Raw genomic sequence first — 25,632 nt, forward strand, 5'->3', positions numbered from 1 at the left:
ACTTGATAGCAGCGTATAATACTATCTGGCACATTGGTCTGCTGGTCAAGATGTCAAAATCTCTGTGGGTTGTAATGGCTATGGAAATGATGCTTCAAAACAGACAAAGTCCAAGTGGTGCTAAGGCAATAAACTGAGCACATGGAGGACCCCGAAGAATGAACTCCCTCAGGGATCTGTTTTTGCCCCAACTTTTTTCAACATATTTACTAATGATCTGCCTCCAACAATCTCAAGGCCATTGAAGTATGTAAATAACATCTGCCTAGCTTCAAGAGACTTCAGAAAGATTGAGGACAACCTGAACTAAGACATGGCAGCCATCGGTGCCTATTGCAAGAAGTGGAGACTTAAGTCTAGAGTGTTAAAGGTAGTGTCGTCATGCTTTCATCTCAATCACACTAATGCTGCCAGAACTCAACATCTTTTTGAATGGAGAGCAACTGGTATGTGACCCAAAGCCAGTATATCTAGGAGTAACTGGAGCTCGCACACTGACCTACAAGGACCACTTCACAAAGGTAGCTCAGAAGATTAAGAGTAGAAATGGCTTTCTAAATAAGCTTGGAAGCTCAACATAGGGAGCTAATGTGCAAGTACTACGCAGCTTGGTACTAGTTCTCCACTACTCAGTGAGAGAATACTGTACACCTGTATTAAACTCTTCCTGAAAGCTAGTTGATGTACAACTGAATCAAACAATAATAGTAATAACAGGCTATGGGTATGTCTACTCTACAAAATTAGATCAATTTTATAGAAGTCGATTTTTAGAAACTGATTTTATACAGTCCATTGTGTATGTCCACACTAAGCACATTAAGTCGGCGGAGTGCGTCCTCACTACCGTGCCTAGCATCAACTTACAGGGTGGTGCATTGTGGGTAGCTATCCCTCAGTTCCCGCAGTCTCCACTGCCTTTGGAATTCTAGGTTAAGCTCCCAATGTCTGATGGCGCAAACACATTGTCATGGGTGGTTTTAGGTACATGTCATCAGGCCCCCCTCCTTCCATGAAAGCAACGGCAGACAATCATTTTGTGCCTTTTTTCCTGGGTTACCTGTGCAGACGCCATATCATGGTAAGCATGGAGCCCACTCAGCTCACCATTACAGTACGTCTCCTCGGTGCTGCTGGCAGACGCGGCACTGCATTGCTACACAGCAGCAGTTCCTTGCCTTTGTGGCAGACGGTGCAGTAAGACTAATAGCCATCGTACGTCTCCTGGGTGCTTCTGGCAGACCTTGGTGAGGTCGATCAGAGCGCCTGGACAGACATGGCTATTCTCCTCTTAGAGCACTGAATGGGAGCCAGAGACTCCAGTTCATTTTCTTCTTTAAGTTTTGTCTCATGGAGATTCAGTCCTGCCTGGAATATCATGCAAGCTGGAGGCTTCTGCCTCAGGCTGCTCTCCCAGCTGGCAGGACCGCCCGGTCACGCCTACACCTTGCTCCCATGCCTCATGAAGCCTGGACAGTATTAAGGAGCAGTTCTACTATATACTGAGCAAGTGCATAATGGTGGTAAAATGTGCCTTTGGACGTTTAAAAGCTTGCTGGTACTGTTTGCTGACTAGACCAGACCTCAGCGCAACCAACATTCCCATTGTCATTGCTGCTTGCTGTGTGCTCTGTAATATCTGTGAGAGTAAGGGGGAGACGTTTATGTCAGGGTGGGAGGTTAAGGCAAATTGCCTGGCATTCGATTTTGAGCAGCCAGACACCAGGGTGATTAGAAGAGCACAGCAAGGTGCGCTGCGCATCAGAGAGGCTTTGAAAACCAGTTTCATGACTGGCCAGGCTTCGGTGTGACAGTTGTTTGTTTCTCCTTAATGCAAATCCGCCCCCTTTGTTGATTTTAATTCCCTGTAAGCCAGCCACCCTCTCCCCTTTGAAATAAAGTAACTATTGTTTTGAAACCATGCATTCTTTATTAATTAAAAAAGCGAGAGAGATATCGGACAAGGTAGCCAAGGTGGGGTGGGGGAGGAGGGAAGGACAAGGCCACATTGCTTATTTTAGCCACACTAAAAATCAAACTGTTCGAATGACAGCTTTCTGTTGCTTGGGCCATCCTCTGGAGTGGAGTGCCTGGAGCCTCCCCCTCCGCATTGTTGGGCGTCTGGATGAGGAGGCTATGGAACATAGGGAGGAGGGTAGGCGGTTATTCAGTGGATGCAGCTGGGGGGTCTGTGCTCTTGGCTTTCCTGCAGCCCCAACAGTTGCTTCATCATGTCCGTTTGCTCCCCCATTAGCCTCAGCATCAAGTCCTGGCTCCGCTCTTCGCACTCACTTAATTCTTTCCTGGCCTCTGCCACTGAATGCCTCCATGCATTAAGTTGTGCCCTATCAGTGCGGGAGGATTGCATGAGCTCGGAAAACATGTCATCACAAGTGTGGTTTTTTCCGCCTTCTAATCTGCGATAACCTCAGGGACGGAGGTGATGGGGGGAGCGTAGAAACATTCTACACTCTACTATTCTGGGGGGACTGCATGGTCACCTGTGCTGCTGAGCTCGCCAGGCTGACCAAACAGGGAATGAAATTCAAAAGTTCCCGGGACTTTTCCTGTGTACCTGGCTAGTGCATCAGAGTTCGAAGTGCTGTCCAGAGTGGTCACAATGGAGCACTCTGGGATAGCTCCTGGAGGGCAATACTGTTGATTTGCGTCCGCACTACCCCAAATTCGACCAAGCAAGGTCGATTTTAGCACTATGACCCTCGTCGGGGAGGAGTACAGAAGTCGATTTGAAGAGCCCTTTAGGTCAACAGAATGGGGTTGGTTGTGTGGACGCAGTCATTTTTAAATCGACCTAACATGGCTAAATTCAACCTAACCCCGTAGTGTAGACCAGGCCTATGAGACTAACAAACACCGAATGGCTACCAGTCCTCTCTAATATCTCACCTCCTAACATCAGGTATTATATTGCTGCAAAGAACCTCCTTCACAAAATCCAAGAGATACCACAATTGTCACTTTTCATAGATATATGGGTGGGTGGTTGCCTGGCCACTGACTCTTCATCAGATGACCTCTGTGGACTCCTGGTTCATACTGAGAAAGTAGGGCAATCGGCTAGTTATCTTAGGTGCCTGTACATGAATACAAGAAGCCTGGGAAACAAGCAGGAAGAATTGGAAGTCCTGGCACAGTCAAGGAATTATGTATGATGTGTTTGGAATAACAGAGACTTGGTGGGATAATTCGCATGACTGGAGCACTGTCATGGATGGGTATAAACTGTTCAGGAAGGACAGGCGAGGGAGAAAGGATGGAGGAGTTACACTGTATGAAAGAGAGAAGTATGATTGCTCAGAGCTCCAGTATGAAATATTAGTGCCCATCTGGAGAAAAGCCTGTTGAGAGTCTTTGGGTTAAGTTTAGAGGCGAGAGCAGCAAGGGTGATGTCATGGTGGGCATCTGGTATAGACCGCCAGACTGGGAGGATGAGGTAAATGAGACTTTCTTCAGACAACTAACAGAAGTTTTCAGATCACAGGCCCTGGTTCTCATGGGGGACTTCAGTCACCCTGACATCTGCTGGGAGAGCAATACAGCTGTGCACAGACAATCCAGGAAGTTTTTGGAGAGTCTTGGAGACAAGTGCTGGAGGAACCAACTAGGTGCCATGCTTCTCTTGACCTGCTGCTCACAAACAGGGAAGAATTGGTAGGGAAAGTAGAAGTGGGTGGCAACCTGGGCAGCAGTGACCATGAGATGGTCGAGTTCAGGAACCTGACAAAAGGAAGAAAGGAGAGGAGCACAATATGGACTTCAGAAAAGCAGACTTTGACTCCTTCAGGGAACTGATGGGCAGGATCCCCTGGGAGGCTAATATGAGGGGGAAAGAAGTCCAGGAGAGCTGGCTGTATTTTAAAGAAGCCTTATTGAGGGCGCAGGAACAAACCTCCCGGTGTGCAGAAAGAATAGTAAATATGGCAAGCGACCAGCTTGGCTTAACAGAGAAATCGTCGAGGGGCTTAAACGCAGAAAGGAAGCTTACAAGAAGTGGAAACTTGGACAGATGACTAGGGAGGAGTATAAAAGCTGGACATGCACAAGTCCATGGGTCCGGATCTAATGCATCCGAGGGTGCTGAGGGAGTCTGCTGGTGTGATTGCAGAGCCATTGGCCATTATCTTTGAAAACTCATGGAGATCGGGGGATGTCCCGGACAATTTCAAAAAGGCTAATATAGTGCCCATCTTTAAAAAAGGGAAAAAGGAGAATCCAGGAACTACAGACTGGTCAGCCTCACCTCAGTCCCTGGAAAAAGTATGGAGCAGGTCCTCAAGGAATCCATTTTGAAGCACTTGGAGGAGAGGAAGATGATCAGGAACAGTCAACATGGATTCACCAAGGGCAAGTCATGTCTGACCAATTAGATTGCCTTCTATGATGAGATAATTGGCTCTGTGGATATGGGGAAAGCGGTGGACATGATATACCTTGACTTTAGCCAAGCTTTTGATACGGTCTCCCACAGTATTCTTGCCAGCAAGTTAAAGTATGGATTGGATGAGTAGACTATAAGGTGGACAGAAAGCTGACCAGATCGTCCGGCTCAACGGGTAGTGATCAATGGCTTGATGTCTAGTTGGCAGCCAGTATCAAGTGGAGTGCCCCAGGGGTCAGTCCTGGGGCCAGTTTTGTTCAGTATCTTCATTAATGATCTGGATGATGGGATGGATTGCACCCTCAGCAAGTTCGCAGATGACTAAGCTGGGGGGAGAGGTAGATACACTGGAGGGTAGGGATAGGGTCCAGAGTGACCTAGACAAATTAAAGTATTGCGCCAAAAGAAATCTGATGAGGTTCAACAAGGACAAGTGCAGAGTCCTGTACTGAAGATGGAAGAATCCCATGCACTGCTACAGGCTGGGAGACCAACTAGCTAAGCAGCAGTTCCCCAGAAAAGGACCTGGGGATTACAGTGGACAAGAAGCTGGATATGAGTCAGCAGGTCTGCCCTTGTTGCTAAGACGGCTAACAGCATATTGGGCTGCATTAGTAGGAGCATTGCCAGCAGATCGAGGGAAGTGATTATTCCCCTCTATTCGGCACTGGTGAGGCCACATCTGGAGTACTGCGTGCGTACAAATTTGGGCCCCCCACTACAGAAAGAATGTGGACAAATTGGAGAGAGTCCAGTGGAGGGCCACAAAAATGATCAGGGGTCTGGGGCACATGACTTACGAGGAGAGGCTGAGGGAACTGGGCTTGTTAGTCTGCAGAAGAGAAGAGTGAGGGGGGATTTGATAGCCGCCTTCAACTACTTGAAAGGGGTTTCCAAAGAGGATGGAGCTCGGCTATTCTCAGTGGTGGCAAATGACAGAACAAGAAGCAATGGTCTCAAGTTGCAGTGGAGGTCTAGGTTGGATATTAGGAAACACTATTTCACTAGGAGGGTGGTGAACCACTGGAATGGGTTACCTAGGGAGGTGGTGGAATCTCCATCCTTAGAGGTTTTTAAGGCCTGACTTGACAAAGCCCTGGCTGGGATGATTTAGTTGGGGTTGTTCCTGCTTTGAGCAAGGGGTTGGACTAGATGACCTCCTGAGGTCTCTTCCAACCCTATTCTTCTATGATGCTATTATTCTATGACTGTTCCAGACCATTTCTATGGTGGACACTGCTACATAGTGATGAGGAGAAAGGGAATGAGCCGCCTCACACAGCCTGATGGGAGGCTGTCTCTGATGCAAGCTCAACTATTTCAAATGAGGGTTGGTGAGGTGTGCAGCAAGTGACCACACGTGGGGACTCAGGGACAGGCCTCTGTGTAGTTGGAGTGCAGCTGAGGATGTTGCACACATACTGAATAGTTGCTTGTCCCATGCTGGCCTGTCAGAAGGACTTTCCAGCTGACCCCAAGGCTATTTAATGGCTAAAACCATGTGATACCTACCTATGGCCTTTTGACTTTTGGCTTGTTTTCTATTTGTACATCTCTTATCTCCCTACTTTGTGTTTTGAACTTTTGACCATCTTTATTGTACCACTTATACATTTGCTTAAAAAGAGAGCACTGATATCGCAAATCCAGGGAGCAGATTCAGTATTAGCTACATACTATCTTCATTTCATGTGCATACCTGATGTCCTTCAGAGGGGAATGCAAACACAGTATCATAGAACTGGAAGGGACCTTGAGAGGTCTTCTAGTTCAGTCCCCTGCATTCAAGTCAGGACTAAGTATTCTGTAGACCAGTGGTTCTCAAACGTGTTTTTTTCTGCTGACCACTTGAAAATTGGTGAGGGTCTCAGTGGGCCACTTAATGATCTTTCTGAATGTTGTTTGTACCGTTAGCCAACTATTGTAAAGCGCTTTGGATAAAAGCGCTATATTAATTAAAAAAAAAAATTTTTTTGTTCTACAAGTAGAAATACCCAACTCGTATTTTAATATCAGTAGTCTTACCTTTCTAATGCGATGTATGTGCCCTCTCTCCCCTGCCGCAGCAGCCCCCAAGCTGGGGCTGGGAAGGAGGGGGAGTCTGTCTCCCGCTACAGCAACCACAGAGTTGAGGCTGGGAAGGAGGGCCGTCTCTCCCTGGCAACCACAGCCCTGGAGCTGGAGAAAGTGGTGTCTTTCTCTGGCCGCTGCAGCCCTGCATGTCCAAAATTCCCCCCACTCCCTGTTCTCACCCCACTGCCCCCTACCCACTATTTCCCCCCAAGGCCACCACCTCACCTTACATGTGTGTCTTCTCCAGGGTCCAGGCACCTAATCAATGGAGTCACGCCTGCACGGCTCCACTAATTAGGTAGGTGGCCCTTCATTCTCTTGTGTGTGGCAACCCAGGCATGCAGCTTAGAGGGAACTATCCTCGGACCACCTGAATGGAGCTCGCAGACCACTGGTGGGCCACAGACCACAGTTTGAGAACCTCTGATGTAGACCATCCCATACAGATGCTTGTCTAACCTGCTCTTAAAAACCTCCAATGATGGAGATTCCACAATCTCCCTAGGCAATTTATTCCAGTGTACCAACTACCCTGACAGTTAGGAAGTTTTTCTACGGTCCAACCTAAACCTCCTTTGCTGCAATTTAAGTCCATTGCTTCTTGTCCTGTCCTCAGAGGTTAACAAGAACAGTTTTCTCCCTCCTTTCCTCTTTGTAACAACCTTTTATGTACTTAAAAGCTGTTGTTATGTCCCCCTTCAGTCTTCTCTTCTCCAGTTTTTTCATGGGGAAATACACAAAGCCCAAAAGAGCAACATATGTTCTGTTTCTGCAGCTACAATTGAACTGAAAGTGTTAATTGCATGTAATTCTGTTCGTGGATTGGCATCCTCGTGTACTGATCTCAGGTAACTGGTGCTTCGTGACAACTTCTTGCATCTTGCATGTCTTGAAAGATTCATCTCAGTGCACATCACAGACAGTATCCGTAATCTGATAGAATGATGTATCTGGTGATACTAAAACTGTGAAGCTGTTAACTATAGTGCAAAGTTGTTTTGCATCAGAGATTTTGCTTATAGCAATCTGACCATTTTCTGACCATCAGAAGGCATGGCAAATCTGTCCTGGAGAACTGTGACTGATAATGATAGTCTAATGTTGATTTTATGCTAGTTTGGATGGTGCCATTCATTTAAAATGTGCATCAGTTCACATTAACTTCCAGAATGATGCTTGCTTTTGAGCCACTGGAGGCATCTTCCAAAAGACCTTTTTAGCCTGGAGTAATAACGGAAAAAGATTCTTACATGATCTATAAAGGTCTTGCCCCCCAGTTATGGAAGCATCATCCTGAGACGCATGCGGCTTGCTTGATATTTACAAAATTCTTCATCACAAGGAGCTCGCTGAAAAAGCAGTGCCCCTCAGATGTTGCCTGAAACAGGAAAGTCCTTGGCCTATTGTTGAAGTCTAAATATGGTGAGTGTTTTTTTTTCCCTTACTCTGCATTAGCAGAAGGAAATCAGGGCTTGAAGTGCAGGAAAATAACCTCATAGAAGTGCAGCAGAGGCATGAGCAAAGAGTTCCCAGGAGATCTAATCAACTGCAGTCACAGCAAATGCTCTCAGAACCAGAGAGAAAAGAGTTTAAGCTGATTAGAGCCCTTCTGGCAAGCCTGCAACCTGATCCCATTAGTAGGAGACTGCCAGGAAACATCAGCAACTGATACCAGGGCCATAGTTATAGGAAAAATGCCTTAAACATTTATTTCCTTTCAAGGGAAAACTTACAGGCCCTGGAAATCCAAGTAGCCTGTTTGAAGTGAAAGGCTTCTGCTCACTTGTCCAGTGGATCCTTGGGGGCAGTTGCATGCACAGCATGGGAGAAGGGGAGGTCATTTCAACCAAGGAGCACTTGCAGTTCACCCTGGGGAGAAGAGCCATATTTTTCCAGCATTTCTTTAGGAATTGTATATGGGTTAGCAGAGACCATGGAAGTGATTCTTCTCTATCCCCAGCCAATCTCCGTTATGACCTTGAAAAAGTGGAGTACTGAAAGGAAATATTTGTCCTGCTCTTCAATTCATTAGGGGTAGAGAGGACCTTATCGGGGAGCCAGGGCCCTGAGTTTTCGCCTCTTCACCCTGATTCATTTTAAGGATAAGCTTATTGATATCCCTGTGTCAAAAGTTCTGCATCCAGAGTCAGTCCTCTGGAGAGAAGGAGGAGGACACCTTAGCAAATCAGACCTTTATGAAGCTGGTAGCCTTTTGGGGGGGGGGGGGAAGATGGAATCCAATAGGAGCAGAGACAAATTTGAGGGGACCATGCTCTGAGGCTTGTCTCCAGGACTCACTGCACTGACTGCAGGAGGATGATCAAGAAGCAGAGCTAGGGCATCAGGATCTTGCTAAGCATAATCCCCATAATTATAAGGAGCAATCCAAGGACTGCAGTGTGACCATGCAAGCTCATTCAAGAACGTGAGAGTCTCTGGCTTTAGTCTGGCACAAGGAATCCTTGTCCCAAGGGTGCTTCCCTCCATGCAGCTGCAAACAGTGCATTCCTTGGGTGATCCCTCAGGAGAGCGGTAAATCCCTATGGTTCAAGTGCAAGCTCTTGCCCATAGAGCAAGGGTCGGCAACCTTTCAGAAGTGGTGTGCCGAGTCTTCATTTCTTCACTCTAATTTAAGGTTTTGCATGCCAGTAATACATTTTAACATTTTTAGAAGGTCTCTTTCTGTAAGTCTAGAATATATAACTAAACTATTGTATGTAAAGTAAATAAGGTTTTTTAAACGTTTAAGAAGCTTCACTTAAAATTAAATTAAAATGCAGATCTTATCAATTTAGTGTGATCCTTGCCCTTGCTTTTCCTTGCTGAGTTTTCCAGTGTCTGGCATGTATTTGGATACTTTAAGCTGCACACAGGCTTCTGAGTGATCAGTTGTTAACTGGCTCTGAGAGAGACAGGGGACAGATTTCATGTGTGAAAATACCTGTTTGCATTTTCAAATGCTGAAAACATTGCAAATGCAGTTTTCTTCAAACAGTTAAATTTCACTGGTAGGGATGTCCAGCAGGTCAGAACAGAGGCTCCATGATCTCTCTCGGTAGCTTCAAGTGCACTCCACAGATCTCCAAACTTTGATGCCCACAATTCTGAGCTTTTTAACTGAATGAGCTGCATTTTGAAATCTTCAACACCCATCAACTGAAGTACAGACAAATTCAAGTCGCTTTTGCTGAACTTTTCAGGTTTAATTAGAAAAGAAAGCATTGGGCCAAATCACTGGAAATCTTAAAATCTGTCAGAAAATTCCGATTCCAGTTCTTGCATGTACATTCTAATCTCAACGTCACATGCAGCGCACTGTTCCACATGGCGTGATAGTGATGTAAGCAGCAAATCAGGACTTAAAATTATCCCAGTACAGTGGCGCTGGAACAATTTTTAAGGTGGGGGTGCTGAGTTGCGCCCCTCTTGCCCCTGTCTGCACCCCTCACTGCCCCAGGCTGAGGCTAGTGGGCCACAGCTGGGGGCAGCTGCAGAGCCCCGGGCCCGCGGCCGGGACTCCAGGCCGGCAGCAGAGCCCCCTGGACCGGTTGCAGGGCCCCGGGGCCAACAGCGGGCTGAACAGGGCCGGCGGCCGGAACCCCAACTAGCAACAGAGCCCCCGGGACCAGTGGCCAGGCCCCAGGCAGTGTGAGTGCCACTGAAAATCAGCTTGCATGCCGCAGGTTTCCTGCCCCTGCCATAGAGAGTCACCAACAGCAGAGATGGCATGACTGAGGAGAACAGGATAAGCCAGATGAAAGGAAACAGTCTGCCCCGAGGCTTTTTTGATATTAGCACAGTCCCTGAGGTTTTTTGGCTGATTTCTGACCTACTAAAGCAAAGAATCAGGCATCCTTAGACTCACAGATTATAAATACTGAAGGGACCACTATGATCATCTAGTCAGACTTCTTGGTTAATACAAGCCATAGAACTTGCCTGAATTAAATCCTGTTTGAACTATAGCGTAACTTCTAGTAAAACTTCCAATCTTGATTTCTATATTGCCAGTACTGGAGAATCCAATACAACCTTTGGTAAGTTTTTTCCAATGGTTAATTAGTCACTGCCAAATATTTGTACCTTTTCTTTCGTCTGAAGTTGTCTATCCTCCACTTCCAGCCATCGGATATTGTTATATCTTCATAGGCTAGCTTGAATTGCTCATTATCAAATGTTTGTTCCCCAGGGAGGTATTTATAGAGTGTAATCAGGTCACTCCTTAGCTTTGTTAAACTAAATAGCTTGAGCTCCTTCAATAGCTCACTCTAAGATATGTTTTCCATTCCTTCAGTCATTCTCGTGCCTCTTCTCTGAACCCTCTCTGGTTTTTTGAGGTGTTTCTTGAATTGTGGACACCAGAACTGAACACAGTATTCTAGTAGCAGTCGCACCAGTGCCAAATACAGAGGTAAAATAACCTCTCTATTCCTTATCGATGTTCCCCTGCTTATGCATCCCAGGATAGCATTACATTAGCTCTTTTGGCTACACTGGGATCCTCGTGTTCACCATGACTCCCAAATCCTTTTCAGAGTCACTGCTTCCCAGATTAGTCCCCCATCCTGTAAGTATGGCCTACGTGCTTTGTTCTAAGATGTTTGATCTTACATTTGGCCATACTGAAACACACAGTGTTTGCGCCCAGCTTACCAAGTGATCCAGTTCGCTGTCAGTGATCTATCCCCTTCATTATTTACTATTCCCTCAATTTTTGTCATCTACAAACTTTCAGTGATTGTTTTCTTCCAGATCATTGATAAAAATGTCAAGTAGTATAGGGCCAAGAACTGATCTCTACAGGACACCTCTAGAAATACACCTGTTCAATTATTATGTTGGGATTTGTCAGTTAGCCACTTTTTAATCCATGTGCTGTATGCCGTATTGATTTTATATTTTTCTAGTGTCTTAATCAAAGTGTTGTGCAGTACCAAGTCAAATGTCTTACAGAAGTTTTAATAGATTATATCAACTAGGGCTGTCAAGCGATTAAAAAAATCATGATTAATCATGCAATTAAAAAAATTAATAGTGTGATTAATCGCACTGTTAAACAATAATACTGTTTATTTAAATATTTTTGGATGTCTTCTACATTATCAAATACATTGATTTCAGTTACAATACAGAATACAAAGTATACAGTGCTCACTTTATATTTATTTTTTATTATAAATCTTGGCATTGTAAAAAACACAAAAGAAATAGTATTTTTCAATTCCCCCATTAGAAATACTGTAATGCAATCTATTTATAATGAAAGTTGAACTTACAAATGTAGAATTATGTACAAAAAACCTGCATTCAAAAACAAAACAATGTAAAACTTTAGAGCCTACAAATCAACTCAGTCCTACTTCTTCAGCTAATTGCTCAGACAAACAAGTTTGTTTACATTTAGGGGAGATAATGCTGCCAGCTTCTTGTTTACAATGTCACCTGAAAGTGAGAACAGACATTCACGTGGCACTGATGTAGCCGGCCTCACAAGATATTTATGTGCCAAATGCACTAAAGATTCATATGTCCTTTCATGCTTCAACCTCCGTTTCAGAGGACATGCTTCCATGCTGATGATGGGTTCTGCTTGATAATGATTCAAAGCAATGTAGACCAACACGTTAATTTTCATCATCTGAGTCAGATGCCACCAGCAGAAGGTTGATTTTCTTTTTTGGTGGTTCGGGTTCTGTAGTTTCTGCATCAAACTGTTGCTCTTTTAAGACTTCTGAAAGCATGGTCTACACCTCATCCCTCTCAGATTTTGGACGGCACTTCAGATTCTTAAAACTTGGGTTGAATGCTGAAGCTATTTTTAGAAATCCCACATTGGTATCTTCTTTGCATTTTGTCAAATCTGCAGTGAAAGTATTCTTAAAATGAACATGTGCTGGGTCATCATCCAAGACTGCTATAACATGAAATATATGGCAGACTGTGGGTAAAACAGAGCAGGAGACGTACTATTCTCCCCCAAGGAGTTCAGTCACAAATTTAATTGATGCATTATTTTTTTAACAAGCATCATCAGCATGAAAGCATGGCCTCTGGAATGGTGACCAAAGCATGAAGGGGCATATGAATGTTTAGTATATCTGGCACGTAAATATCTTGCAATTCCGGCTACAAAAGTGCCATGTGAACGCCTGTTCTCACTTTCAGGTGATATTGTAAATAAGAAGTGGGCAACGTTATCTCCCGTCAATGTAAACAAACTTGACTGTCTTAGCGATTGGCAGAACAAAAAGTAGAACTGAGTGGACTTGTAGGCTCTAAAGTTTTACACTGTTTTGTTTTTGAGTGGAGTTATGTAACAAAAAAAGTCTACATTGTAAATTGCACTTTCATGATAGAGATTGCACTACAATACTTGTATGAGGTAAATTGAAAAATACTATTTATAATTTTTACAGTGCAAATATTTGTAATAGAAAATAATATAAAGTGAGCACTGTACACTTTTTTCTGTTGTATCTGAAATCAATATATTTGAAAATGTAGAAAAAATTCAAAAAATTTAATACATTTCAATTGATATTCTATTGTTAACAGTGCAATTAAAACTGCAATTAATCGAGATGAATTTTTTTAATTGCAATTAATTTTTTGAGTCAATCACATGAGTTAACTGTGATTAATCAAAAGCCCTAATATCAACACTATTATCTTTATCAACCAAGCTGTGATCTCATTTTTTTTTAAATCTAGTTTGTTTGACAGGATCTATTTTCATCAATTCATATTGATTGGCATTAATTATATTATCCTCCTTTAATTTTTTATTAATCTGTCTCAGATCAGCTGTTTCATTATTTTTCCTGTGATCGAGATCAGGCTGACAAGCCTAAAATTAGCCAGGTCATCCAGTTTATCCTTTTAAAATATTGGCATAACATTTGCTTTCTTCCAGTCTTCTGGAATGTCCCGTGTTCCAAGATTTATTGAAAATCAACTTTCAGTGTTCAGTGAGCTACTCAATCAGCTCTTTGATAACTCTTGTATGTAAGTTATCTGAACTTGTTGATTTAAAAATGTCATACTGTAATAGCTACTGTTTAACATCCTCATGAGATACTATTGAAATGGAAAGTATTTCATCATAATATGATATGATTGTGATGCTGGCAGACCAGGTGCCAACTCTTGCCAAGGCTTTAGGCATCAGCTGAGCACTCACAAATTCATATCTGGAAACCAGACCAGCTCACCTGTATGTTAGTATTGTTCAAGGGAGGTGTTAGACTCTGTGGAATGCTTGTAAATTAATATATGCAGCAACTTAACTTGTAATATCTGTATCCCTTTGTGACAAAGTGAGAATGTTCTTAATGTTTTCTCTGAATCCTGTGTGGGTTCCTCAGTTTCCCCTATGCATTTCTTAAGTATCTAGGTGATGGGATAAGGGTGTGTGATTGTTGCAGAGCCCTGGAGTGCAGGGGTGTGCAGGGTTCTGCTCAGAGAATGGCCGACACCCTGTCTCCTGGCAATTGATGGCCCGGGCCCCTCCCCTGCAAGGTGCCAACTTTTGAAGGTGTTGGAGAACAAAGAGATCAGGTGGCCTCCTTGTCCGGGAAAGAGACAAAGGCCGGAAGAGAGGCTGGAGGGAGTTTCAGTTTGGAGCTGGCTGGGGAAGCGGAGGGAGGCCCAGAACCAGAGTCTGGGCTCCCTACCTCCCAAGATGGACCTGCTCTTGATGTGTCCTGTTTTCTGTACCTACAAGCTCTGTTATGTCCTTTCTCAGTTGTGCCATTTGGGTCATCTAGTAAACTTTTCTTAAATAATTCCCAATTATCATTCACATTTTTTTATTAAAATCTCTGGGGGTGGGGAGTTTATAGTTTTGTTTTGTTTTTTCATAATTTTTTTTCAGCTTTCTGAAATTGGTCCTTTAAGTAGCAACTACTTTGGTTTGGACTTCATTCTGTTTGCACATTATAAATTTGTCTCTCAGCTGCAACTGATTTTTAGTTCTGTGATCAATTCCTCTTTATCTGTCAAGATGATGTCTAATACAGAATTTCCTTTAGCTGGCGGGATCACTTTGAGTTAGGAAATTGTCATCTATAATATTTAGAAATTCTGAGGGTGTTGTTATAGTACTGGCTACATGAGACCTCCTGTATATGTTACTCATATTGAAGGCCCCCTATGATCTGTCGGCTTTTTTTCCCTCCTGTGACGAAGTGGGTGTTTTTGACACCTCCACATTATAGATGTGTTTAAGGAGCTGGTCATCCTGTCCCATCCTTGTCCCATTGTAGAACCTTGCCCCCCTCTTTGCAGCTAAGAGCCTGTCTTCCTGATCAGGATGATTAAGGGTCAGTGTACGTGACTGCTTAAGTCGATCTAACTTACATTGCCCAGGGGTGGAAAAAGCCTCACACACACCCCCCCCACACCGCCACCAAGCAATGCAAGTTTTGCTCTGTTCACACTGGTACTATGTTGGTGGGAAACCTTCTCCCACCAACATAGCTTCCACTTCTCAGAAGGTGGAGTAATTATGCCAGCAGGAGAGCGCTCTCCCTGTCGTCATAGTGCATCTTCACCAGATGCACTACAACGGTGCAGCTGTGCCGATGTAGCTCTGTAGTGTAGACTTGCCCTAAACTACAGGGAGCTATGGCCACTCTGCTTCTGAATGAGAGCATCCACCGGGCTTAATGTGCTTTAATTTATGTACATAGATTTCACCCCTTTAGCTGATTCACCTTAATTTTCCTGAGTGTTCCCATGTAGACATGGCCTTAGTGAAGAAATGAGAAATCCCTGGCCATGATTTGTCAGGAAATCAAAAGATATTTCATGAAAGTGTGAGTTGCAGTCTATATAATTTTATGAAAATATGCTAATGAGTGTGAATATAATGTAACTGGAATATGCTTCATGCAAAAGGTCTCTTGTAAGGTATCATTACAAAGCTTATAATCTACTGAGTGTGGTCATCCTATTTGTATAAATGTATCACTTGTATCTGAAACTAGAAATATGAAATATAACTGTGAGGTCCTATTGTAATTATGCAACGTGTGGGCCATTAATGGTGGTTTGGAATCTTGATGGCTCCCATCAACCGGAACAATTGACTGTGGATGGCTCTCTTTGCTTGCAGGCCTTCCTGTGAGTCATGAAGGCTTGGGGTCTCACAGGACATGTGACCATGTCACCTGGTACTGAAATCCATCCTAAACCTGGTGCTTTTCCATTTAAAAGCGGGGGGACACACACACCAAGAGACAAAAGATTCCTGCCTTGTGCCAAAGCTATATAAGGCGGTGGAACAGAACAAAGGAGGCTGCAATCATGAGAAATCCCCTAGCTACCACCTGAGCTGGAACAAGGGCTGTACTGGGGAAAGAAATGTGCCCAAACTAGGAAGGCGTCCAATCTGTGATAGAAGCTTATTGACACATCTCTGAGGGTGAGATTTTATCTGAATTCAGGTTACTTACTGTATTAGGCATAGACTTGTGTGTTTTGTTTTATTTTGTTTGGTAATTTGTTCTGTCTGTTACCACTTGGAACCACTTAAATCCTACTTTTTGTATTTAATTAAATCACTTTTTACTTATTAATTAACCCAGAGTGTGTATTAATACTTGGGGGCGGGGGGGAAACAGCTGCGCGTATCTCTCTATCAGTGTTATAGAGGACAAACAATTTATGAGTTTACCCTGTATAAGCTTTATAAAACGGTAAAATGGATTTATTTGGGGTTTGGACCCCATTGGGAGTTGGGCATCTGAGTGTTGGAAACAGGAACACTTCTTAAGCTGTTTTCAGTTAAGCCTGTAGTTTGTGGGACGTGGTTCAGACTTGGGTCTGAGTTTGTAGCCGGCAAGCGTGTCTGGCACAACCAGGCAGGGTTCTGGAGTCCCAAACTGCCAGGGGAAACGGCTTAAAGGTAGTCTCAACACATCAGTTGGCAGTTCCCAAGGGGTTTTCTGTGATCCACCCCATCACAGCATCGATGAGCAGAGAGAAGAAAAAAAGTGTTTCCTATTCTCCCTAGACTCTGGTTACTTGTCTGCCTGCCCTTAAGTTATGAGCAGTTTGTCCCAGTTGTCTCTCTGGAAAGTGCTGAGTGCATTATGGGTACTGCATTATTATTAACTAAATGCCAGGAGAACAATCAATATTCACTACATCACGGTGTGTCTCCACTGTAACTCTTAACCTGTCCTGTCTCATCTTACCTGTATTTTATCTTATGTATTAATCACCGCCTCCTGTAACTCATTTTAGTACGTAATTTGTATGGTCAACAATTCTGCTTTAATAAAAAGTGAATAAACTCCCTGTGACAGCATTTTGGGACACACCAATATTTTATGCCTGGGGGAATTCCATGCCAAAAAATTAAAAATTCTGCACACAATATTTTAAATTCTGCATATTTTGACAAAATAACACAATATAATCACTCCAGTTTGTTATTTTGGTAATTTATTGCAAAATACCTGTCAACAATATAGACAACAGCAAAAAAGATTCCCCCAGGAGAAGAGAGTTAAAGAAATCCCTACAACAACCCAGCTCCAGTTTGGAGGGATGCTGGAGGGGGCCGTGTGGAGCCCCCAGAGCCCAGACTCCTGCACTCCCATCCCCCCAGAGCCTAGCTGCAGGGAACCCCAGACACCAGAACCCCCAGGGCCTTTACTCCCCCCAGCTTCTTTACTGTCCTGCCAGGGTGTTACCTGGGGTTCTTTCAACTCAAAGCTCTTGGTAACTTTTACTCTGTGCGAGGTGGTATCAGGAAATAAATCAGGGGAGACATGGCCGCCCGACCTATAGATGGCTGGCACAAACAGGACAACACAGGAGTGCTTTCACTTAACGCTAAACTTTACTTAGTCTCAAGCACTTATACACACGTCCGTAACAGGTTAGTAAAACGCCCCCAACCCTGGATAATTACCAAAGCAGAGTGTGGCTCTCGAGTGGCACAGCGGCAGCCAATCTGCCGCTGGGGAACACAAGATGCATCCAGAGGGAGAGTCCAGTCCTGAAGAGTCCCACCACCTCAAACTTCCCCCCTTTATTTATACATTAGTAATAGAATGACATGTCCCCTAAAGAAAACTTGTCAAGCAAGCTGTTTCAATGGTCAAGCAAGAGGCTTTCTTCTGATTATTGATTAACCAGGTGTGGATTTTTCCAGAGTTTTCAGCCTTGAGGCCCCAATAGACATTCCTGGGGCACATCCTGCTCTTCTAAGATGCATGTATCAGCAACTTCAACACAATTCTTATCAGGAAGGACATGGGGTCAAGCTGCCCTCTCTGTGGCACCCAAAGACCCCCCTCCCCTCCTGCCTTCATTAAACTGAGACTGCTGAATGGCCAATTTACAGCCTGCTGACTTGGCTGCTTTTAGCAATAAGCCATAGTGATTTCAGGCACTTTACTGGTTTGCCAAAGTCTTCCTGTACAAGGGGACATGTTGTGGTGCAGCCCTGCCCTTCCTCGCCTTTTGCCAGAGCTGGGTCTTCCAGGCCCTCTCCCATCCCTGAGAGAATGAGGATCAAGCAGAGCATGCAGCCTCCAGCCCAGCCAGGCTGGACATTCCGCTCACTGTGAGCTGGGATCTGCAGAGTCCTAGTGGCCCCTAGAGGCAGCCAGCGGCTTTGCAGCCCTAATTCTGCAGAGGACATAGGGAATTCTGCAAAATTCTGCATTGCGCAGTGGTGCAGAATTCCCCCAGGAGTAAATATTTGTACAGGCTGCCAAATTTATCTTATGTTGTTCCTGTAGTCTGTGTAATTGGGTGACTCTAGTATTGACTAACTAGTGCAAAATTAGCAAATCTACCATTATAAATCAATTATTTTGACTTCATCTAACAATCTTACTTCTGCTGTGCAACTAATGCACTCTTGAGTCCTTTTTCTAAAGTTTTTTTTTATTAGAATAGATTTTGGACTAACCAGCAAATGTTTTGGAAGCTTGTCTAACTACTTCCTGTTAGCCTGCTAGGCAAAGTATTTGGAACTTGCCTTTTATACAGACCATTACATGTGATGAGTTGTATCCTGAAATTACCAACAAATCATTTCAGTATTCTTCTTTGTATTTAACCTTTCAGCATGAATATTATGGGTTTTCTCTTATTACTTCTATTTTGATTTTATCTATGTAATGTGTTTATGATCTAATTTTATCACAAAATGTAAAGTAAGTTTTTTATCTTAAACATCCATCCTTAACACTCAGCTATACTTTTTCATTCTTTCAAAGAAAAACGGTAGCAACAGTTCTAACCTACCAGCATGCATAAGAGAGCTTCGATGCATTCTAGTGGGATGCAGAGGTGATTGTTTGGTATTTCTGTGCAGAGTTTATCTCCTCTCTCATGAGAACTTTTGTCCTAACTGTAACATTTTTTGCCATTTCCAGACAGCTGTGTGCACCATAGGCTGAACTTCTCCAACATTATATTAAGGCCAGTGGGCCCAATCCTGAGCTAGGCTTTGTTCTGGCTAGACTATCTTCAATAGGAGTTTGCTTGAATATTGGCCACGCTTGTTCTCATCTTAGGCTTTATTTGGGAGACACTGTGATACAAGTTAGTGAGAAGACAAACTGAGTTTATGCTGTTGAGCAAATTTTTAATCTGTAGCTACAGGCAAAGTGGTCCTGCAAAATGAAGGAGTGAAGATTGTGAGCCAAAGGGTGGGGTTTGACCCTAGCATGATGGTTGCCAGTAAGAAGTCAGGCTTTGATTTTTTTTTACCAGTTTTCCCAAATACATATGGTATTTCTGATTATCTTGTGTTGGAAATATTTCTAAACCCTGACTCCTTTGTCTTTCTTATAAAATGGGAGTAAACAGAGAGCAATAAAATGTAAAAATGTTATGATCTGTATTTTTGTTAATCACAGCTTTTAATTTTTTAACACAGGATCCAGTTTATGGTAGAGGGAAACTTGGAGAAATTCAGGGACTTGTACTGGGGATGCTGGACACATTTAACTATGAGCAAGTAAGTTGTGTGTGCCTCTTCATTCTGCCCATTGCAAAATAAAGGGCCTAACTAGTGTTGCCTAGAAGAGGGGTTTTTCTTTCTTTTCAGTTCATTAATTGTCAGGAACTAACACAGTACTTTTAAAAAAAAAAATCAGGTAAATGGAAACCCAGCTTTTGTCACCCTCAAAAGATGTGTGCATTCCTGTAACTCTATGAGGCACTGAAAAACAAAGCACTACAGGGAAATATTTTTTTAAATAGATTGCCAACTACACAGTTAAACATCAAGGAGTCCTTGTGGCATCTTAGAGACTAACAAATTTATTTGGGCATAAGCTTTCGTGGGCTAAAACCCACTTCATCAGATGCATGGAGTGGAAAATACAGTAGGCAGGTGTAAATACACAGCACATGAAAAGATAGGAGTTGCCTGACTTTTCATGTTCTGTGTATTTAGACCTGCCTACTGTATTTTCCACTCCATGCATCTGATGAAGTGGGTTTTAGTCCATGAAAGCTTATGCCCAAATAAATTTTAGTCTCTAAGATGCCACAAGGACTCCTTGTTGTTTTTGCTGATACAGACTAACACAGCTACCACTCTGAAACAGTTAAACATGTGTCAGGGCTGATTCCCCACTCTGGCACTTCAAGTGCAGAAGGTGGGGGCTTGCAAGGATTTTAAAAATTAGTACTGGCCACTCCAAGCTGGTATTAAACTCCCAAAGTCACAGCTTTTCTCTGACCTTGAATGGGTAGATGCTGCCACCACCAAAGTGCAAACAAAAACACAACCCTTTGAGAACCCAGGAAGGAACACTTGGGAATTCTTTCCTGTGGGGTTACCCTCAAGCCCTTTCTCTGTCTCTCTCTCTCTCACACACACAATAGCTGAGAAAAAAACAAAGGAAATCAGCTGTTGCCACCAGCTAATTAAACAACATATGCAAAAACCTCTTAGGGACACAAAAATCCAATCCTGTTTTTAAAAAAGGTAAAATTTATTAAAAACAAAAAGAAAGGAAATACATTTGGAACTTAGGCTTTTTGCTAGATCTTGTAATTGTTTCTTTTAAAAATTAAGCATCAAGATAGCTCTCTTGAGGTTCAGGTTACAAGCAAAACAAAAGCATCTGGGGTTAGCACAGAGGAGTCCACAAACCAAGAAATAAACCTAATCATGTCTTTTGAAACATTCCTAATCTACTTATACATTTGGGAGTTCCAAATAAGTAATTCTAGGTATGATCTGATTATTTTTGCTCATACCAGGCTTAAAGCTTCTTATAGCATAACTGCTCCTTGTTCCCCTCTTTCCCAGAGAACGCAACAGAGAGACAAAGGGAAGTTTTTTCCCCATTTCAAAAAGTTCTAGCCCTCCCATTGGCTCTTTTGGTCAGGTGCCCACTCCCTTCCTTTTACCTATGGGCTTGTTAACTCTTTACAGGTAAAGCAAGTAGAGGACAGCTACTAAGAGGAATTTTATAGCTAACTGGCTGGTTGGGTGCCCATAAAAGGGAGCTACCCCCCTCCCCTTCATTTATCACAACATGTCTTAACCACACTTTAGCATATTATTGTGGAAGCAGCCATAGTTCAGATTGTGTTCTAAAATTTACTTAAAATGAGTGTTGAATTTCAGTGTTCATTTTTATGCCCTTTGAATTTCTATGTAGCTTTAGTATGATTTCTTTTAATACTTTTTAATACATGTTTTGAAATTGGCTCATGTTGAAATTTGTTCGTGGGAGTCTGACTCTTCTTTGTCAACTGATACCTTTACCTTTCTATTCCATACCTTCTGCCGTCCAGACAAAAAATCTCATCCTGTCTTTGACGACATCTTGTGGATATTCCAGCTGTCAACTGAAATTTAGCATACCCAAATGGAGCTTCTGATCTTCTCCCAAAGCCTGTCCTTCTCCCCCTTTCATTAGTATGTTGGCCTGTACCACCACTCTACAGATCTTTCAAGCCTCTAACCTTGGATTCATTTTAAGAAAATAGAGAAATTACTTTTTGTTTAAAGATGGTTAAAAAGTCTTGCTTCCATGAAAGCCATTGCTGCAGTTGCCTGCAGTGCATTCTCACACTCGGAGAATCCTGTAGCCTTTAGCCATATCACCAAAGGCCACATGAATAGCTAATAGGGCAAAAAGTTTTCCAGTATGTTCCAGTGTGTTCCAGTATCTTCCTGTATTGCCAAACCAAAGGGTTAAAAAATCGATTGAGTCAAGCCCCTAAAACTCATGAGATTGGCTTAATTTTAACAGAGGTAAACTGAGTTCTCTCTTTGCCTTTTGAATTCACTTGGGTCATATTTTCACAATCTGAAACTGAGGCCCTTTTTACTTTCATTTACACACACACACCCCCAAAAAAATCTCACATAATCACTTGACTCTGGGAGCTGGGGTTTAAGAAGAACACTGAATATTGAAAGGCTGGCAGTAAATTCAATAGTTGGCAACCCCAGTCTTGCTGCTTCTGTGCCACAGCAAACAGCTCTTCATAGCTGCTCTGCTTTGAGCTCAAAGATTTAGGCCCCGGACCCCTGGGGTTGGTTGGCAATCTTGCTCCATTGCACTCCTCCCATCCACACCAGCTTTCTATACATGGACCCCAGGGTTAGTGGTGCAACTGGAACCCTGCAACTTGGTGGAAACAAGGTCCACTACCCCAAAATGGTGGCATACTGCCTCTTCCCCCACTCTTCATCAAAGGTCACTGCAGGTGCCTTGTTACCTGAGGTGCGTAATGAGTCAGATGTCTGCAGAGAATGGAATGGTGTGCAGCATGGATGTGATAAGGACTGTGGGGTATGTGGCCAGAGGAGATCCACCATGCACCTGTGAACAGCTGGTTCCTCAAACTCATCCCCCATACCAGTTACTCAGATTCACTACACTTATCTTAGTGCCAGTAACCCCCGCTCCAGAAACTGTCCCCTTGGGTGCTCATCTGCCTGGAGATACTCGGGTTCCTCACTGAGATGCTGATCTTATTACAGTCCACAGGCCTCTCCTGACTTTCTGCGAAGATTATGTCTGGGAAGAGCCTTCACAGATGGCTCAAATTCCCTTCTTGCTTCCTCCCTCCTGCTGTGATTCCACTGGCTCTGGGGAAAAGCAGTGGACTCAAGTGATACTTCTGCACCCATCATCTGGCCTCTCCTCCCAGAGGAAAAAAGGGCTTCCAAAAGAGCCAGGACTGCCTTGAAGGGCACTTCCTCCTCCGGGGAAGGAAAGCCCCAGTTCCCTTTTGAGCACCTCTGTAGGCAATTCAGACAATGGAGCCAAGTGTGTTTGCTACAGACAGGCATAGCTAGTGATCAGTGACTTCATCAGGTGCTGATAATCAAGCAGGTTTACTGTTTTGTAGGAATATTGAATACTGATAACTGGGGAGATTTACTGCACTATGCAGACCTGTCCAGGAAGGATCCTTTTTAAAAGAGAAGAATCTTCTCTTTCTTTCCCTTCCCTTTTCATGTTTCCTAGGAAACAGAGCTGATCCTCAGTGGCAGATGCCTTCTGACATCACTTAGCAACATCTGCCACAGGCCGTACATAGTGTCTAAAACAGACTGTCCCCTTTGTTTCAGCAACTTCTGCTGCTTTTTATGAGCTGCCCTGTGCCTCTCCCAGTGTATCCTTTCAGGAGCGAATGTCCTTGAATAATCCTGAAGAGGGAAATAAGGAATGATAAGATCGTGCAGAGGTGATATAAATTTGCACAAAGCACTCTCCTTTCTTAGTAGGGTGCTTATCTTTCATACTTGTCAAGCTGTTGCCAGATGAAGGAAGAGTGACCAACTGATGGTCCAGTTCTATCATTCAGGTGCTATCAGTTTGGGAAGTAAATTCCTACATCCATTTTAGGCTTTTTTGCCCAGTTTCAGGGAGGGAGACTCCTGTTTAGGTCTCCTTTCAAAATCAACTCTGGCAAATGGAGGAAAGACCTCACTTGTAATGTTTAGTTTTGATAAGTCCAATTAGGGAAGATGACGCATACATGTTACCTGGAATGCCTTCACCTTTCAATAACAGTTGAGTTCCTCTTTCAACTGCTCACACATCCTTTTCACTCTGCAAGATCTCCTTATGGTGTTTGGGCTGGTCTTGGATAGAGCACATTATAGAGTGAATGTGCTACGATGTCTCAGCCTTTTCCTGAGTCCATTCTGTTTTGACTTGGCAGAAATATGTTTGTCTTTGATCCCTTCTGGGTGTGTGACAAACGTTCCATGGCTCACAGGGCAGTCTGTGACAGCACAGATACTGGATGTTTCCTCCTCACTCACTGATGGGCAGGACAACCATCAGTCATAATCCAGGATTTTCCCTCTTTGATTCCTGGAAGTGACTTCTGCAGCTGTATCTGGCTGCCATTTTGTGTCTCAGTCAGAGAATGTGAAAGCAAAAAAGACAAGTTCCTCAAATGTTCCTCTTCCTGTAATGCCTACCCACTATCTCACTGGAGCAAGGCTGGGGCTCACAAAGGAGAGAATATCGCCTGACCTATTGGAGAGTCTAGCTAAGACAGCAGCTGAGTCAGTCTCTGGGACTGTGAAAGACAAGCAGATTACCTAGCTCCCTCTAAGGGGGCAAAAGCTCACCTGCGGAGGGGAGAGGTTCTTCCCAGAGAAGATTTACAGGAAAGGATGCTTCTGGACAAACACTGAAAAGACATTGATGGGCCAGGTCTCAAACTTCAATCATTTTGATGTTGCCTCATCAAACCTAGGTTTACGGTAACTTTTCAGTTCCTTTTAACTTAGGGATCAATATCAACAATCAGCCACAGGAAATGACAGGAAAGACTATTTTCACAGTCTTTTTTTTCTTATTTGGAGGAACTGCCTCACTGAGGCAAGCAGCATGTGACCTGCCATGCATATGCTGGCCTTGGAAATGTTTCATTCCTGCAGCATACTCTCAGGCTAGGCTGAGCCTTTCCCTTTAAGGACTGTTCATTCTGTTTGCTCACCCATTGCATTTTGAATTATGCTAATCAGATATTTGGCAGACTGTATTACTGTGCAAGTCTTCCTTGTGCATTTAAGTATGCATTTATCTATCCAGTATTTAGCTATCCAGTCCTTGAGAGCCATAACAGCATGTGCAAACATGACTGGCCTCAAGGGAGAATGGTCACAGCACTCCAAGGGTTGCATAGGTCTTGTTCCATTTTCAAAGTGTTTGGTGTATGTCACCATGCCTCACAGTGTGTCACAGCTGAGGATGCCAAATTTAGGACACACTGCTGAGAAATAGGGCAGACTCACCCAAACTGGTGGTTATTCTATCATTAGGTTATACCAAGACAGTAACCAAAGAAAACTTCTGTCTCATCATACTGGTTAACAAGAAGCCAAAAATGCAGTCTCCGTAGGCAATCCAGCCCTCGTCTCACCACCCAGACACTGGACTCTATGATGAGTGGTTACTGAAAACCAATTAAATCAATTATAGGGTCTTTCTAATCCCAAGAGGTCAGCCACTTAGCCACGTAAATATGTAACTCAGATCTTACCTAATAATCACGCTGATGCCAATCCTTTAATAACTAAAAACTAAATGTTTAATAATGAAAAGAATAAGAGAGTTAATAGTGGTTAATAGATCATATACATACAAATAATTGCAAGGTCCTTATATCAGGTTTGTAGCAGTGATGGAATAGACTGCTGTCTTGTAAAGTGTCTCTGGTAACTTCCAAAAGATGGGAAGGTCTTCTGTCCATAGTTCAAAATGCTCCTTTTAATTGTAAATCCACCGCCCAGAGAATCAGGGCAGGAAAGAGACAAAATGGAGGTATCTCAGGGGCCTTTTTTATATCCTTTGCTATGTGCCTGGAAATTTACTGTCTCAAACAAAGCTCACAGCCTCTGTTTGCGCAGTGTTACTGGCCCAAGAGGGAATCCAGGGTCACATGAGCTTATCACATGTCCTTATATGGCTTGATGACTCTCAGGGGCAGTCCTTGCCCATATTCTTGCTGTGCATATTCTTGTGGTGTCCACAGGAAAGCTTACTGGGTGGGAGGAGTTTCCTCCATGGCCCATTGTTAGAGTTAAGTGTCCTTAATGGGCCATCAATACACAACTGTCTAGCCTTGATGTAAGTCTTATCTGGTGGGTATTACTCAGGAATACAACCCATGTATAAGATACAAGTCCATGGCCAATA

General features: G+C 43.4%; 1 protein-coding gene across 3 annotated transcripts in view; it reads left to right on the plus strand.

Moving 5' to 3' along the window:
* The window catches only part of VPS8 (VPS8 subunit of CORVET complex), a 229,679-nt gene that overhangs the window by 178,728 nt on the left and 25,319 nt on the right, over nt 1-25,632 (plus strand). For 2 of the 3 annotated variants that reach the window (XM_048863795.2, XM_075132277.1), the window contains one exon: nt 19,377-19,457. In XM_048863795.2, coding sequence (XP_048719752.1) covers nt 19,377-19,457 — 81 coding nt within the window. Of the gene's footprint in view, nt 1-15,587; nt 15,871-19,376; nt 19,458-25,632 lie in introns of those variants that run through there. The other variant, XM_075132278.1, reaches the window with a different exon arrangement.

Source organism: Caretta caretta, chromosome 9 (assembly GCF_965140235.1).
Source record: "Caretta caretta isolate rCarCar2 chromosome 9, rCarCar1.hap1, whole genome shotgun sequence".
NCBI classification, from domain to species: Eukaryota; Metazoa; Chordata; order Testudines; family Cheloniidae; genus Caretta; species Caretta caretta.